At 42.8% G+C, this 18,252-nt stretch overlaps 1 protein-coding gene across 1 annotated transcript in view; it reads right to left on the bottom strand.

The window, feature by feature from the left end:
• LOC144818040 (chondroitin sulfate proteoglycan 4-like) overlaps positions 1 to 18,252 on the bottom strand; it is a 538,246-nt gene that overhangs the window by 396,572 nt on the left and 123,422 nt on the right. Inside the window, exon 3 of the mRNA XM_078675076.1 lies at positions 12,454 to 15,996. Within this exon, the coding sequence (XP_078531202.1) occupies positions 12,454 to 15,996 (3,543 nt within the window). The remainder of the gene's footprint in view (positions 1 to 12,453; positions 15,997 to 18,252) is intronic.

Below are 18,252 nucleotides of genomic sequence, written 5' to 3' on the forward strand. Positions count from 1 at the left end.
GGACGCCCTCCTCAGATAATGGCCCCTCGCTAATACTGATAGACTCACCCTCTTGGGAGATAGAAATTTCAGTCAAGGGCCTGGTTTTCAAGATTTCAATAGAGCGGCGTCGCTCGGCCCTACGCTCAGCCAAAGAGCAGTCTTTATCCCCATCTCCGCCACCCGGTGTTCGTGAGAAATAGATGTCCAATGTCCTGTTTTTGGCTCCCCCCACCTTTGCAGTGAGCCCATCCAACGCTGGTGAAGGCATGTCAGATATATGCAATCCTAAACAGGGACAAAGACAGGGTCAAGGTGGTACGCCAACAACAGACACAAGAGGGTGGGCCCAGCCCAGGCTCCTCCGGCCTCTGAGGGCCACAGAGGGCCCGCCCTTTGCCCGGGCTTAGCCCCGGGTGCTCCCGCGCGCAGCAGTGCTGAAGCAATGATATGGGCGAGGTAAGGCGGGGCAGGCAGGGAGAGCGACCCAGGTGTTGCGGGTCTCGACCTCACGCAGGGACTCCTGGTAGATCGAGTCCCTGCGGGTCAGCTCGCAGCCCTGCAGCTCCCACACAGAAGCAGACAACGCAGCGGGACCCGCGCAGCGGGTCCGGCAAGGAGCTGGTGGTAGTCCGGCGTTTTCTCCGCACAAAAAACAAAGGCAGGCTCTATCTGTGGCTCCCACGACGGCAAAAACAGCTTACAGGAGATCCCAGCGAGGGGCGGTGCAGCAGGTCCTTATCTGCTGAGGCGAGGGCGGGGCAGGCAGGGAGAGCAACCCAGGTGTTGCGGGTCTCGACCTCACGCAGGGACTCCTGGTATATCGAGTCCCTGCGGGTCAGCTCGCAGCCCTGCAGCTCCCACACAGAAGCAGACAACGCAACGGGACCCGCGCAGCGGGTCCGGCAAGGAGCTGTTGGTAGTCCGGCGTTTTCTCCGCACAAAAAACAAAGGCAGGCTCTATCTGTGGCTCCCACGACGGCAAAAACAGCTTACATGAGAGAGATTTGAGGGCCAGTGGAAAGGAGTGTAGATTGTGAATGGGTACTTAAAACACAGTATTTTCTAAAATAATCATATTTTAAGGCCTTCAAAACAGAGCGGGAGAGGGGAGACTGGAAGCCCCTGTACCAAACTATTTTCTAAATAACACATTTACTAGGGAGGGGGGGGGGGAGTAAGATCCCCCCTGAAGCTACACCCCTGGAAATGAAGCTACTTAGGCGTTTGGAAAAATTTGATCCTTTTAACGGGGAACAGCCTTTACAACATGGGCGGAACCACGCTATACCCTTACCACGCATCCATTACAAAACATGCATCTTTAACACACAGATTTTTATCACAAATATGCCTTTATCACATATTTCCTTACAACGAAATTGTAAGTAATGTATATATGTTTTAGGGTGTATATATGCTTTTGGGTAGCAAGGGCATTTTAAGGATTTAGGGTGGGTATGTGTTGTTGGGTGGCAAGGGTATTTTTAGGGTTTAGGTTGGGTAAAGGGTTTGGTGGAAAGGGCATTTTTAGGGTTTAGGGTAGATATGGGTTTTTGGGTGGCAAGGGTATTTTTAGGGTTTAGGGTGGGTGAGGGTCTTTGGGTGGACGGGTATTTTTAGGGTTTAGGGTGGATAATGGTTTTTGGGTGGCAAGGGAATTGTTTGTGTTTAGGGGTTGTAAGGGATTTTGGGTGAAAAGGGTGTTTTTAGGGTTTAGGGTAGGTATGGGCTTTTGGGAGGCAAGGGCATTTTTAGAGATTATGGTGGGTATGGGTTTTTGAATGGGAAGGGTATTTTTAGGGTTTATGGTGGGTATGGGTTTTTGGCAAGGTATTTTTAGGGTAGGTTGATTTTAGAGGTTGTTGGTTAAAAAGACAAGACAAATATATATATATATATATATATACACACACACACAAACATACACAGATATACACACACACACACACACATATATATATATTCACTGAAAAAAGCAAAGGTTGCAGGAAAGTTATAGTTAGGTGCACGATTTACCCACACAAAACCATAGAAAGCAGTTATAGCTATACTTAGAGTTATACTTATGTTAAGAAACTCATAGCCAAAAATTACTTAGCAGAAGTTCTAGTTTCTTCAGATAAGTATAAATATAAGTCTAACTATAACTGCTGAATTCCTATGGTTTTGTGTGGGTAAAATGTGAACCTAATTATAACGTCCCTGTAACCTTTGTTTTTTCAGTGAATTTCTATGTTTTTTAAAAATTAATGTATAATTACCATACGTTAATACAACCCCCATTGCTGGCCGCAGGGCCTGGCCGCATGCATCCAACCCCATGCTGCACACAGCCTTCAGCCATGAGCAGCAGGGGTATGGTGTGTGAGTAGTTGAGGTTTTTTTCCTCCTATGAGCTTCGGAATAGCGGAAACCCATGGATCCTACCCACCAGGCAACAGAGAATGTTTTGCCAACAAGGGGTCCCTCAGGGACCCTTTCATTGTCCTATGGGGTCAAGCTACCTGTATATGTTTATTTATGTTTCTTTTCAAGTTGCAGCCAGTTAATCAGGGCTTTGCTTTTCCCTCCGGATCTGCAGGTACCCGCCAAACCCCGCAGGTGGATCGGCATTCCTAAATATTTATACATTTTTCGCTTTAATAACTCCCATGCTACTGAATGGATTTACTCCAAATTACAAGACGGACGCAATTACATTCAGTGGTTATGGCTGTAGTCATGGCAAAATCCCCATCAATCATTACGTATTTATATTTAGAAAGCTCAGATACTCACCCATGAGTGTATCCGTAGACATTGCATGGGTGGGTGAGGGTGTGTGGGACTGCCTGTATGGATACATGAGTCAGTAGATGTATGAGAGAGAGAGAGTGTGTGTCTGACTATGCATCTGTGAGGGAGTGTGTGCATGGCTGTGTGTGTGAGAGAGTGGATAACTATAACTGCTGTACTTCACTGGTTTTGTACGGGTGAAATCTGAGCCTAACTATGACATCCCTGTAACCTTTGATTTTTTTCAGTGAATTTCTAAGGTTTTTGTTTAGCATGAAGTAAGATGTCCATCGCAATGCACAGTGAGAGCGGGGTTGAACTCATGGTCTGGCCTGGCATTGTAATGCATCCACCCAAGCTTGCTACTCCTTCCCCCCTCCTCCTTGGCATCCACAGCCCATGTCCATGACTTTGATCCCTCATTACAGCTGTGTGTGGCTGTTGTTCTTCCACTGCCCTTTTTGCCTGCCCTAAATAGTTAGCTTGTGGCCCCATCCACCTCCTCCTTACCCTCTGTTGTCTGAATCAATGCAACAGCCCCTCCCTCCTGCCCTGCATGGTCCGATGTGCTGCCACTGCCTTCCATTTAGCTCAATGTCACTGCCCACACCTCCTGCCATCCGTTCCCCAATTCTATGCATAGTCTCTCTGTTTAGCTTGCTGTCCCTATTCTCCTTCCTTCTTCTCTTCGATATCTGTGTGCATGCCCCTGCTCCCTCCTTTCTGCCCATCATATTCCATGGACCTGCCACCCTCCTATCTACTCTGAGTGTTCTGTTGAGCTGCCACTGCACCTCCCACCTGTCTAGCATGGTCAGATGGCTACCGCCTGTCCCTGCCACCTTCACCCTGCCAGTCCAAGTTATGTTCCCCTATCCCCTTCCACCTGTCCATGGTCCATTTTTCTGCCACTCCCTTCTGCCCGCCATGCTCAGTTGTGCTGCACCTGCTCCTCCATCCTGCCCTGCATGGCCTGTTGTGAAGTCCCTTCACATGCCCTCTTTTGTCTTTGTCCAGTCCTTTCTGTCCTCCATGTTCTTTTGTGCATGCCCCTGCCTCCACCCTCTTGCCTACTATGGCCGCTGTGCTGCCACTAAACATCCAGCTTGCCATGTAAGGTCTTCTGTGCTGCCACAGCCCTTCCCACCTGCCCTATGTGGTCGGCTTGCTGACTCTGACCCCTCTCACCTTCCCTCCACTGTCTCTGTGTATGCTATTACAGTCTCACTGTTGCACTCAATGGTGTGTTATGCTTCCGGTGTCCATCCCATCTGCCCTCATTGGTCAGCTTGCTGCTTCTACCCTTCCACCTTGCCCCCCGCCCTCAGTTTTCCATGTGCAGACCCCTGTCCCCTCACTCCTGCATGGTTTGGTCCGCTGTTGCTCCCCTGCCCCCTCCAACCTGCCATTCATGGTCCGTTATGCAGCAATAGTCCGCCCGGTCTACCTGCTATGGTCAGCTTGCTGCCCTTGCCTCTTTCCTCTCTTCTCTCAGTTGTCCATGTGCATGGCCGTGTTCCCGCTCTATTGCTTTCCATTGTCCGTTTGCTGCACTGCTGTCCCGCTTGCCCTGTGTGATGTATTGTGCTGCTGCAACCTCTGACGCCCTGTCCTGCAAGGTCAGTTTTTTTGCCCCTTCCCATCTCCCTCCTGCCCTTTCTTATCAGAGTCCATGTCCTTACCCCATTTCCCCAGCCCTCCGTGATCCAAAGTACCAAACTTGCCAACATTGTGAACTTGGTAAGAGGGAGATTTTGAAAAAACCTGGGAATTGATTTTCTACATTTGACTTGCATTGAAAAAGAGGAGATTTTAGGCAGGAAACAAATAAAATAAAGGCCTTTTGGGCTTTAAATACATTGGGAGTCTCCTGCCTGAACTGGGTCTGTTGGCATGTATGGTTGTACTGCCAGGGCCCTCAATGGTATTTTATATTGCCACAGCCTCTCTTGCCTTTACTGCATGGTTGGTTGGTTACCCCTACCCCCTTTTCCCTGCCCTCCATGGTCCGTTGTGCTGCCACTGCCCCTCCCACCTTCACAGAGTGGTCAACTTGTTGCCTCTGCACCCTCCTCCATGAGAGGGTCTTATTCCCATAGAAATTATGGTTGGTGCTGTGAACAACTAAAATGAGGACACATTTTCTGAGTTCTCGAATAGCAACAAAGGACTTTCAAATAATTTGCTAACGTTATGTTTTTTAATCCAGTTGATCACTTGATTATATGCTACACTTAAGGGAGAAGTTATGGCGTTACAGCCAGTGCTGCTGACTTTGCAACTGGGGAACCAGGTTTGAGTTTCAGCGCCAGCTCGACATCCTGTGATTCTGGGCAAATCACATGCCTAAAACTAAAATGAATGTGTCCTTGTGTAATGTAATTGAAGCTCATGTAAAGCACTCCTATACCCTTGGGTCAAATCTGAGCTATATAAAACTGCAAAGTATTTTGCACACTACTGTCATTGGGCTACCCTTGGGCTACATGTGGGTTATATTAGTGCTATATATGGGGTTATTTTTTCTACAGTGGCCATCTTGGGAGCCTTATTTATTATGAAGTTCCCTAATTTCATCATTTACTGCAATATCCTCCGTAGAAAATGCTTTCAGTTTTTTCTACTTTGATTCCATTAAACTGGCGCTCATATGTGCCACGCCTTTGGCATAAATTCAGAATGTTAGCACTCTAGTTCCTCATTAGAACACTAGTAAAACTGCTGATCACCAGGGAGTTAAGTGGCAGTCTGCTGCTGTTGTTGAAAGTGCACGCTTCAGTCTGCATGTCAGAATGTATGGTTTAATGAAATAGAAAAGGAAGATATTTGAGAACTCACTTAAAATGTGTCCTAATTTTGATTTCTACAGCACTAACTATAATTTCTATGACAAACTGAACCCCCTCATTTTGTTCCTTTCTAAATTAAATGTTTTAACTTTTATCAGTTTGAGTCAATCAACATGGCTTCAGGTGGGCTTGCTGATTAAATTGAATTTGGAGCACCACTGAGCCTCATTTTAGCCCTTTCTGCAGAATTCCCACCCCCCTTTCACCCACATCTACACCACAAGGCCCTATACCCACACTGCACCTGATGGCTTGGGACAAAAAGATCTCTGATAAAGAGCACCTCATAGGGTGCCTGTCAAGCATTGCATCACCGGCCTGATGAGGAGCATGCCCTATGATGAAGCATTCTCAGAAGGGCTGAGGAAAACCACAACCTAAGTGGAGCACTGCGTTTAGACAACAAATGTTGTCTCAATATATTAATCAAAATAATCAAAAAAAGAGTCAGTTGCTCAAAGGCATTTCAATTTATCATACCATCGTGTTTGCTGCTTACCATAAGCAGTATATATCATCAATTTACATCGTTCAAACAAAAACCATTATACACTTGATTGTAATGCGTTTTTCGAATATTCAGAAATCCTTAAATGTGCAATGTCACAATCAAAAACATGTAATGCAATCAGCAAATTTTTCAAAAGAGAGCTCCAAATTTATGCAAGAAAGTCCCAATGCATTTCGGGTTCTAAAACTGAACCCTTCATCAGGGGATAAATGTTGGAAGTTCGTTGAAACTGGAAGTATCCAGATGTATTGTCCACAGGAAACCTACAATACAATCAATGGCATTTTGATACGAGACACTGTAATTTCCCATGTCACAATATCAATATACATGAATGGATTTAGAATCTGCACTCTCCATAAGTTAAAAAGCGTGAGAAAGAACGGAATTTAATGTGAGGTGAAGTTAATGCAAGTAAAAGTACAGAAGTACCGCCTGCAGTGCTCCACTTATGTTGTGGTTTTCCTCAGCCCTCTTGAGATTGTTTAACATATAGAGAGACTGTTGGGTCATATCTCTCTTTTCAAGTGGTAGCACGCACATGAGATTAAAATTGGTTTACCTTTTCTAATACATTAGAGTTTTAAGTTAGAAAAGATAAGGTGTGCAGGAACACTTCTCACTTGCATACTATGATGAAGCCTGACACCCAGCCAGGTGTGTGAGGGCCCCATTTCCCAAACTGGGAGACACCCGGTCTCCACCATAGGGTTAGGGTCTTAGACTGACCCAGCCTCTTTCCCTTCTTTTTTCTCTCCAAGGAATTGCATACCCCTTCTACTTGCTTGATGGCTTCAGGTGTGCCATACTTTAGTCATAAGTAACACAGTTAGCGTTCTATTTGTTCTTCAGAACACTCTGGGAGGCTGCAGTAGAACACAATGGAATCAACTGACAGACTTCATTATCATATGGTTGAGAAAGATAGTGTGAATTTACAGAAAATATGCTCTTATTTTAGCATCTGGAGCACCTTCCATAACATCTATGGGGAAATGATGAATAAACAGCTTGCTCTCTAATATGATTCTATTATTCCCAGCCAAAGGCTTTTCCACAGTTTAAATCACCTTAGAACACACCACAATTTGTAAACATAGTATGGTACAAATGATGTATAGTGTAACTAAAATCTGTTATCACCCTTTACACATTCTACTTTTTGTGACCCTCAAAACCTGCCATTCACTACAATACATTTCAATATGATGCTATCATATATATTGGTCCCAAGATGGCTGTCAACACTTCCTGGTTGAAGTGTTGGCAGCCAATCAAATTTAAGTAGGATTTTGGGCTCACAGAGATCTACATTTTTTAAACCTAAATATCTGTGAAACTACTTAACGGATTTACACCAAATTACAAAAATCACGCCTTCTGAATGAACATCCAGTTTTCTGCCAAATTCGGTGTAATTCTGTTCAGCGGTTCGGGCTGTAGTCATGTTCAAAAAATGAAAAATCCCCATACACAACACAGAGAAAATGTGTTTTGGGACCCTCTTTTTTTCCTCGACTTCCGCTTGCCAAATCACCCCAAAACTTTCAACACAGCAGCTGTACCAAAAAAGGGAAATATTGTGAAAATGTTATAAAGATTTGTCAAGTGGCACCAATGTTACTGGCAAAACAAAAACCTCCATCTATCTATCTATCTATCTATATATATATACAGATATAGGTACAGATAAATATCTCCTACTGGCGAAGGCCAAAGGTTACATGGACATTGTAGTTAGGCTCAGATTCCACTCGTGCAAACCCACAGAAATTCATCAGTTGTAGTTACCGGAGCCAACTACAACTTACACCCAAGCAATGCACTGCTTATGACCTCAAATACTACATCCATTATGACATGGTCAGGGACATCACTGATGACATCATCCAGTGATTGCAAGCGCTTTCTAAAAGTTTCTGAGTGTTAAACAGATATACTAAGGTGGCACAAAAGTTAGATTAGTTTACTTTGTGTACTACTAATGAGTGATTCTATATTAAAACATAGATTATGTGAGGGTCTGGGTAACTGTGTATCTCAGTGTGTGAGTGGTTGTGAGAGTAGCTGTACGGTAAGTAAGTGACTGTGTGAGTGTCTGTATGGCTGAGTGAGTGTCTGTTTGGCTGAGTGAGTGGGCGTGTGATGGACTGTATAGATGATTAAGTGACTGTGTGAGTTTTGTATGGGCGAGTGAATGGCTGTCAGTGGCTGTATGAGTAAGTGAGTGGCTGTGCAAGTGGCTGTATGGGTGAGTTAGTAGGTAAGTGGTTGTAAATAGTGAATGAGATGATGCATGAGTGGCTGTATTAGCTCTGGGATGCCCTCGGGTAACCATACGCTTAACAAGTGCTTCCTCATTCATTCATTCATGGGTGAGCAAGAGGTGTGTGAGTGGCTGTAAATGGTGAATGAGCGAGTGCATGAGTGACTATGGGAGAGTGGGCAGGTGCTTGTGTGGCTGTATGGGTGACTGAGGGTACATGAGTTGCTGTATGGGTGCATGAATGGGTGTATAAGTGGGTGTATGGATGGGTGGGTGTGCGAGTGGGGTGGTGGGTGGGTGTGTGAGTGGGTGGGTGTGTGAGGTGTGTGAAAGCCTGTATGGGTAAGTGATTGTGAGAGAGGCTCTATGGGAGACCATGTGTGTCTCAGTTAGTGTTTAGGGGACTGAATACGCGTTAGTATCTGTAAGAGTAAGTAGGTGGAGTGGGTGGGTGGGTGTGTGAGTAGTAGTATGGGTGAGTGACTGGTTGTGTGAGAGCCTGCACGAGTGAGTGGGTGGGTGGTTGTTTGTGTATTTCTAGGGGTGAGTGGTTGTGTGGATGAGTTCATTAGTGATGTCATCACTGATGTCAATGACCATACCATGAGTGATGTAATATGTGAAGTCATAAGCAGTGCATTGCGGGGAGTAAATTATACTTAGGTCAGGTAACTATAATTGCTGAGGTTCTTTGGTTTTGTACAAATGAAATCGGAGCCTAAATATAATGTCCATTTAACCTTTGTTTTTTTCCAGTGAATTCCTAAGTCTTTTAAAATGTTATTTCCGAACTGTAACTTGTGACCTTTGAGAGTGAGTGAGTTGGTGGATGAGTGTCTGAGTGGGTGGATGAGTGTCTGAGTGGGTCTGTGAGTGGGTGGGAGAATCTCGGAGTGGTTCTGTGAGTTGGTGCATGAGTCTCTGAGTAGGTCTGAGAGTGGGTTTGAGAGTCTCTGAGTAGGTCAGAGATTGGGTTAATGAGGGTTTGAATGGGTCTGTGAGTGACACAGAGTGTCTGAGTTGTTCTGAGAGTTAATGCATGAGGACCAGAGTGCTCACTTCTGACCTTTATTTTGCCTCTTCCCGCTCATTACGGACCTTTATTTTTTCTCTTTCTGCTAATTTCTGACCTTCATTTTGCCTCTGTGCTCGTTTCTGACCTTTATTTTGCTTCTTTCAGCTCTTTTCTGATTTTTATTTTAACCCTTTCTGCTAGTTTCGGATCTCTATTTTGCCCCTTTCTGCTCATTGCCGTTCTTTATTTTGCCTCTATCTGATCTTTATTTTCCTCTTGCTACAAGTTTCTGACCTCTATTTTGCATTTCTGCTAATTTTTTACCTTTATTTTCCCCCTTTCTGCTCGTTTCGGACCTCTGTCTAGTCTGCCTCTTTCTGCTCATTTCTCACCCTTATCTTGCCTCTTTCTGCTTGTTGCTGACCTTTACTATGCCTCTTTCTGCTCATTTCAGGCCCTTATTCTGCCTTTTCTGACGTCTATTTTGCCTCGTTCTGCTGATTTCTGACCTCTATTCTGCCTCTATTTGTTTCACACCTTTATTTTGCCTCTGTCGGCTCATTGCTGACGTTTATTTTCACTCTTTCTGCTCATTTCTGATCTTTATTGTGCCTATTTCTGCTAGTTACTAACCTTTATTCGGATTGTTTGCGAAATTTATTCTGCCTCTTACCTTTATTTTTCCTCTTTCTGCTCATTACGGACGTCTACTTTGATTCCTTCTGGTCGTTTCTGACCTTTATTTTGTCTCTTTCTGCTCGTTTCTGACCTTTCTTTTGCCTCCTTGTGCTCGTTTTGGGCTCTATTTTGCCTCTTTCTGCTAATTGCTGGTTTTTATTTTGCTCCTCTCTGATCTTTATTTTCCCTCTTGCTGCTCGTTTGACCTCTACTTTGCTTCTTTCCGCTCATTTTTTACCTTTATTTTCCCACTTTCTGCCCATTTCGGATCTCTAGTCTGCCTCTTTTTGCTCGTTTCACCCCTTTATCTTGCCTCTTTCTACTTGTTGCAGACCTTTTTTCTGACTCTTTCTTGTCGTTTCAGACCAATATTCTGCCTCTTTCAGACCTTTACCTCTTTCTGCTCATTTCTGACTTTTGTTCTGCTTCTCGCTGCTCATTTCTGACCTCTATTTTGCCTCTTTCTGTTAATTTCTGACCTCTATTCTGCCTCTTTCTATTTGTTTCTCACCTTTGTTTTGCCTCTTTCTGTTTGTTGTTGACATTTATTTTCACTCTTTCTGCTCATTTCTGAGCTTTATTCTACCTCGCTCTATTTGTTGGGTACCTTTATTCTGCCTCTTTCTGAACTTTTATTAGCTTCTTTTTCACAATTTTTTATCTCTTTCTCCTCGCCCTAGGACTGCAGGCGAGCCTCAAGGCCCCCACGGTCCTAGCCAGCTCCTTGCCTCCTGTTGGAGCCAGTACAGCTCTCGCATGAAGAGAGCTGCTGGAAATGCAGCGCCCTGCGTGCCAGAGCAAACTTTCACCTCTTTCCCTGCGCGGTTCCTTGCTAAGTATAAACATTAGCCCTGGGGATGTGGTGGTCCTGTGTGCCCCCCTACATTTTTTTTAAATGCCCGTTTGCCCACGGGACCTGGCCCAGCTGGGGGCCATATGTAAACAAGAGCAGGAGACCGCATGTGTGGTTTTTTCCGTTTTATTCAAAATTTGCCATGGATATGCGGTTCCATTGCATTCCCGCTGCAACAGTTTTTTTTTTTAAAGTGCTAGATGGCCCTGTAGGGGTCAAAGGGAGGCCCCAGCACCACAGTTAGGGGGTTCCTACTCTGCCCCATTTTCTTTTTCGTAAACTTTTTTTGTGAGACTCTGTTGAAGCAGAGTCCCCGGATGGTTGCCATTACTTGCTGGTTGAAGTGTTGGCAGCTAATCAGATTTCAGCACGGAGACTCTCGGATCCTCGGAGGATCTGCATTCCTATATATCCAAATTTGTATTTATTTTAATATCTCAAAAACTACTGAGCGAATTTACACCAATTCACAAAAAAGGTTGCTTTCTGAAACAGTGACCTTTCTGCCAAATTTGGTGAATTCCGTTCAGAAGTTTGGGTTGTAGTCGGGTCTAAAATCCCTAAGGGAATTTGAAATAGGAAAATGCATTTTGCCCCCCACCCCCCCCTCCCCGACGGATCACCCTGACATTTTCAAGACAGCAGCTGAAGTGGGCGTAGTACAAATTCGGAAACGTTCGTAAGGATTTGTCAAACATACCCAAAGTTATTGCCTAAAGAAAAAACACTCTACCTATGGAAACAAGGTCTTACCTATAACTACCTACTGGCAATTGCCAGTAGGTTACATACTAATACACATATATATATATTTTACTTACCTGCAAAATACTTACATTTACGTTGTAAAGGAATGTGTGGTAAAAACGTTTCATGGTAAAGACACGTGTGTTGTAAAGGACGCATTGCAAAGGCATGTGTGATAATGGCATACGTGGTTCCATTATACGACCACTTTAGACACACACATTTCATAGGGCACACTGAGCACCGATGGAAAGTCACAAAGTTACTAGCATTAAGCACATTTCACAACACAGAAAAATATAAGTAAGTTCAGCCAGAAGATAGAACTGCAGCAGAAGTATGTTATATATTAGAGCTTGTTTAAATACGAGGCCACCCAAAAGGTAGACAATATACATATAGCACATAACACTTAAGATTCATGAAAATGAACAGGTCTCTGAATTCACACACACACACACACACACACACACACACACACACACACACACACACATCCAATGCAGTTTCACAATAAAAATCTGACCATGTGGCAGCGATTTGAGGCAATTATAATGGCAAACATCAGCTATTACAAATATCATTCTACATATGTAAGGTGTGCCAAGCATTTTATAAAAAAAAGCTTTATCTATACAGAATATTAGTGTGGGCACTGATGAGATGCTAATTTAAATGGGAAAAGTTAATGTCCATTCTGTAAAGCCAGGAGTCAAACAAATGGTTAGTGCTTGAAGACTTAAACATCCCACTTAAACATTGTAGATTAGGTCTTACCTGAAGATGTCCCTTGTCAATTTTTACTGGCTTCCCTTCTTCCACTAGAAGACTACTATTATGTAAAACTCTTGGTGGGCGCTGATGGCTTTCCAGGTACATGCGTACGTTAACTCTAGCTTCGATCTGTACATCTTTAAGCTTGACTGAAATGTTAATCTTGTCAACAAGGTGGTTGCTGTCATCATGCCTGTAGGCAACATATCCAGCTTTTAAATCTTGATGAGTAAATGAATCCACTGGTTCATTTTTTAAAAAGAGTATTCCATATTTCGGAGGCATATGTATATCATACACAATCTCACTATCACTCGTAATATCTTGATTTGTGATGACACTAAAGTTGGCTGTCGAGAGAATTCTTTCCTTCCCTTTCTGTACTAGCAGGCCTGTGTTGTTTACAACTCTGACATAAGGATCAGAAGCGCTGACTTCAAGAAGACCGGATGTGTAATGTTTGCCATCCGTCACAAACAGAACGAAGCGCCCATAGTCGGCACCATGGTGTACAAACAAGACCTTCTTCTGTTCTAGATCACTCTGACTGAATTGGTAAAGTTTATGTGCAGTATTATTTACTAGAACCAAATCCCCATTGGAGATGCCACGCCTAGTGTACAACAGCTGTCCATCATCAAAGTCAGAGTCTGAATCGTGGTAGCAAAGGTCCTCCATTGTCAACAATCTCTTTCCATTTTTCACAACATGAAATACTTTATCGACCATACGTACTGGTTTTTCATCATTCTTGAGTTCAATGGAAATATTAAACATGAATTCTGCAGATATAACTTCATGGTCTAAGTTGCTTCCTATAGTTTCTTTGGCCTCAGTGGAGGCTACAGCATGGAACTCATCATACAGGGTCTCAGAGTCATCATGGACATACATAACATGCTGGCTAATGAGATCTTGGTTGGTGAAAGCAGTTATGTTATCATTACTGGTCACTGAATCCGAGAAATTGATAAGCTTTAGCTTGCCATGCTGGGGGCTCTTTTTAACTTTGTAATAAAAGTTTTTATTATTTAGAGTCTGAACAAAGAGTTCATTTTGTGTTATTAGTTTTCCTTCTCCTTCCATCGTAAACAAGCCATTGTTGGTGATAATGATAGTGTTTAGATCAGCCTTCAGCATTACTTTGAAACTATGGGACTTTGATTCTGCGTATTTTGTGAAAATTGAAAAGTGGAAAGAGTCTTCAGAGTCCTCAAGGAGTTTCTCCATTAGCTCATATTCAATTTTGTGATCAGTTAGATTTTTTTGGCTGAAAGTAGAATTTTTCTTAAGAACCATATCGTCAAAATAGAGGTTGGCTTTTTGGGGGACAGATAACAACCTATAAAAGAGCTCGGTTTCAGATATATTTATACCCTCTGCCACAGTAAAAAGATTCTCACTGGTCAGGGGCTTCCTTTTTAATGTTTCCATATCCAGAGGCACATAGTTTACAAGTTGGTACTTTATCCATTTGACAGATATTGGAAACAAAAGCTCTTCACTACTCTTTCTGCCTATGCTGACCTTGAATTTAAACTCATCTGTTACATTCTGCACCTGCAATTCTTTGAATGTACCAATGTATCGAACACGCTTGCGTTCCAGGGACCGTTGTGAGAATGTTTGTACTTGCTTCCACTCACTACTTGAATGTTGTCTTTGTATCTGACCATACTTTGGTGGTTCTGTGATATCATATCGAACCTCCACCTCCTGTTTGACTGCATTAGTTTGCACAGCTAAATTAGTTAGGGTGATCAAAACAGAATCCCCTTGGAGCACCTCCAGGCCGGTGTTATTAACCACTTCATAATCTAGGGTCGCAGCCATAATACGCAGCACCACTGTGTTACTGACCAGCTCGCCGTCGCTGGCTCTCAGCACAAGCCTGGAGTTCCTGACTCCATTATGGACATAAAAAATATTTCCTTCTTCCAAATCTGAATTGGAGAAGGTTTTAATTGGATTACCGGGCTCCCTGGAATTCTCTAAATATCCAGCATCTGCATTAAGATTACCAAGCACTGAAAAACTCAGACTAGATGGGTCTGTATCCACATCAACAACTTTTATCAGTTCAGAGGTGAGGCACTTCTTAGAGTTTTCCACTAGAACAAAAAGGTTTCCATCTGGGAGGATGAGCTCGGGGGGATCATTCGTTGGAGAAATTGTGATATTGAAAACAAACGGCTCACTCCCTTGTAAGTACGCAGGCATTGGTTTCTTACTGCTCGTAACAATAGTAAATGTGAATTCATCGTAGGGGGCTTCCGAACCATTGTGCACATACAAAACTTTCCCACGCCACAGGTCTAACATGGTGAACGTGTTCTTCTCCTGCTCTGGTCCAATATCAAGCTTTAACTGCCCCTGACTTGGCTGCTCTATTACTTTAAAGATTACCTGAGACTGACGAATGCCCAACTGTTTAAATTCCAGATTTACTTTAATGTGTTTAGATTCTAGTGTTGCCCGCCCACCTTCTAGAACCACCAGATTATCCATAACTAAGAAATTACTTTTGACCTTTTCTTTTGTTGTTGGACTTGGGATGTTAGATGTAGGAGCTACTGTTTTTGCAAGGGGCCTTTCCGTTATCATTACTATTGCGGAACTTGTTCCCGTTTCTGTTCTGCAGCCGGGGGAAATATCCTTTGTGACTAAAACATTTCTCAACCCTTTCTTTTCTGAATTAGCTCTCAGATCCTTTAAACAGCCCTTAAAAGAGCCGCCCCTGGAAAACTTGCCCAGGCCCAACTTAATCACTTCTGTGCGCGTGCGGTCATCCACTCCACCTACAAAGAAAGGTCCTTTGAGAAGTACTGGCTTGCTATGTGATGTAAGCGTGCTTTTTCTTGTTTCCTCATCCACTGTAAGCTCAAGTTGTCTTAGTGTAAATTTGAGTTTGACCGAGTGCCACTTACTGTCACTGACAGACCTGAGGGAAGAAAGCTGAGTTTTTGTTCCATTTTTCCCAACGTGAGACTTGATAAGACCGCTCTCAATTGCCATAGCAATGAAGTCCCCGGCGTCTCCAGAACTGTAAAGAAGCAGACCACGCTCAGCTGTTGTCTGCAACGAAAACTGAAAGAGATGTTCTTCTTTTGAGTTCCAAAAAGGGAAAGAGATATAGGACTTTGAACTGAAAAAACTTATTGAATCAAGTTCATCAGCAAAAAATTCATCGCTACACCCCAGAGACACTTCATGAACATTTTTCAATCCAGGGTAGGGTCTCAAGGATGTCAGAATGTCATGCTCATTAAATACAACATCTTCGATGCATCCTCTGAAGTTATTCAGCACTCCTTTCACGTACGGAACATGCAAGGTACCTTTCCCACCGACATACAGCCCATGCTGAATGTTAAATGTATGGAGTTTTCCAGGCATCTTTGCACTTATCGTCTGCTGAGAATCTACATTGAGCGCAACTTCTTCGTTGTCATGATGGAGTTCCAGCATATGCCATGCCAGATCATTTAACTGCTTTTTCTTGTCAGTGCGCAGCACTTTTTCACCTTCTCCAAAATTTAGTTTCACCTGAAAAAAAATAGGATTTCCATTAGAGATCTGAATTCAGGATGGCTTGCAAAAGTTTGATAAAAGAATGTCTTTACATTGTCATACGCACATAAAAAAACATATTTCTCCAGTACATATATGAAAAGGCAAATATTTATGTTATATTCCATGCTGTCTATGTTATGTTTTACTTCACTGGGAACCAGCTCCTAGCAACTTCAAGCTTCTACTACTAGAATCCAGCCTGTTGGAATCTAGGAGAGAGAGGCAGGCAAAGCTTCAGGAGGACGGCTGTTGGGGGTTCCTGCTCTTATACTTGATAAAGTCAGTTCTTCAACTAGAAGTTGTGTTTCTCCTCTTTAAAAATTATGTATATGTGTTGTATACTCACAAAAGACACTATTTAAACTATAACCTTATTGTCTCCCTCATCTGAAGCTTCCCTCTTCTTGCTGCCTGCTCTCCAACTGGCACCCTCTCCATTCTCAACCCATTACCCACTTTCCCTCAATACTGCCAACTCCATACCCAGCTTCATCAATATAGTGGGTTCCCTTCTCTCGACTCTGCTATATCCAGTGACCACCCGACCTTTGACCTACCCCTTAAAACTGCAGTTCACTTTCGCTGCACAGCTACCTCCTCTATGCTACATTGCACCGTCCTGAGTCCCATATGCCCAATTCTTTTCAATGCTCACCCTATCAGCAATGAATCGTCAATTCACACCCGCTACCATCACAACCTCCTCCTCTGCATCGATCAGTCCATCAAGTGGACAGTTCTCTGCTGCATTTGAGCTAGGCTGACGTGTGCGTGTATATCTTTTACCTGTTCCTAATCAAAACTAAAGCCAGAAATGGGTGGGTTTGATGGGGTATGCCACATTAAAACAGCCGATAATTGTAGTAAATGTTCGTTATGATCGTAACTGCTCCAACTGATTTGGAAAACTCTAAATCAAAAACTGTTTAGGACAAAAAGAAAGGAGCATGTATTGGACTTGAATTCAAACACATTCTCCTTTGTTCCAAATCTCATTTTAACTCTTTACAAATTGATTTCCATGGAATCATACGAGTGTACTGTGATTTTTTAATTTCATTAACTTTTGAGTCAATAATCCTCTGTAATTTCCAAGTCTAAAATTGTAGACACGAGCTTTGCCAGTTTATTATAGCCATGTGGCTTTCTCAGGGTCAAGAGTAAAGGACTGTCATGACTATTATAAAATAGACCGAAATACCGACTGGTGTTTGACTTATGTTGTAACAAGCATTGTAGTTAAGGTCGCTGTTTAGAAGGATTACTTACTGTCGACATCTAAACAAATATAAACTCCTTGAGAAAAGAAAAATCAAATTGTAACGAGTTCATCTAACATCGTGACTGACGGTTTATATCCATAAAATGAAGTACAGTATAATAGCATCTGTTTAATTAAATCCAGCTCATGGGAGACAGAATATAATTATAACAATCGAGTGCTAAACGTGTTCTTTTCTTCATTTTCCCACACACAAAATAACCTGAAAGAAACAACCCTTGTTTAGATTATGTAACTGTTGATGGTGCTTGGAAGAACAGTAATAACCATTCTGGATTTTTGGGAAAATAATTTATATATTGTATTATCTAAAAGAAAATGCGCTGTGCCCCTTACAGACTGGTCTAAATGTATATGCAAATCATATTTTATTTTGGTTATTTATACAGTGCAAAAACACACTTCTAAACATCTTGGTGCTAAGAATGGAGAAGACAAAAGTCACAAATATGACCATGCATACGTACTTTAACAAGCATTGGCACAGGTAAAAGAAAAAAAAAAAAGGAAAAAAGTGCTATGATGAGGTCAATGCTGGCAGTGTCATAGCGCTTTTTTTTAACCGCATCATATTTATTTATTGAATTTGTACAGAGCAACAGCTACCCGTAGGTTTCTCGGCGCTTGGGATCGCTAACAAACCGAGGGGCAAAAAACAAAGAAAGAGAGTGAGTAAGTACGTTTTATTTGTTTGCGCAGTTAATTTAAACCATTGCAACAATAAACCAGAATATATAAAAAGAAGAGAAATTACGTTTAAAAACCAGTTCCACAGTGCGAGAAATCAAACGCTGTCTTATGTGCAAATAAAAACAATCATTAAAGAGCTTAATTTCAATCTCAGCCATCTGCTGTCTTTTATGTAGAGAGGGCAAGACGTTCGTACAATATACCATTATTGGTGGGCGGCTCGAGCTCGTTTCCAATGTCCTAAAGCTTGACTGGAC

The sequence above is a fragment of the Lissotriton helveticus genome, chromosome 2_1 (genome assembly GCF_964261635.1).
Source record: "Lissotriton helveticus chromosome 2_1, aLisHel1.1, whole genome shotgun sequence".
NCBI classification, from domain to species: Eukaryota; Metazoa; Chordata; class Amphibia; order Caudata; family Salamandridae; genus Lissotriton; species Lissotriton helveticus.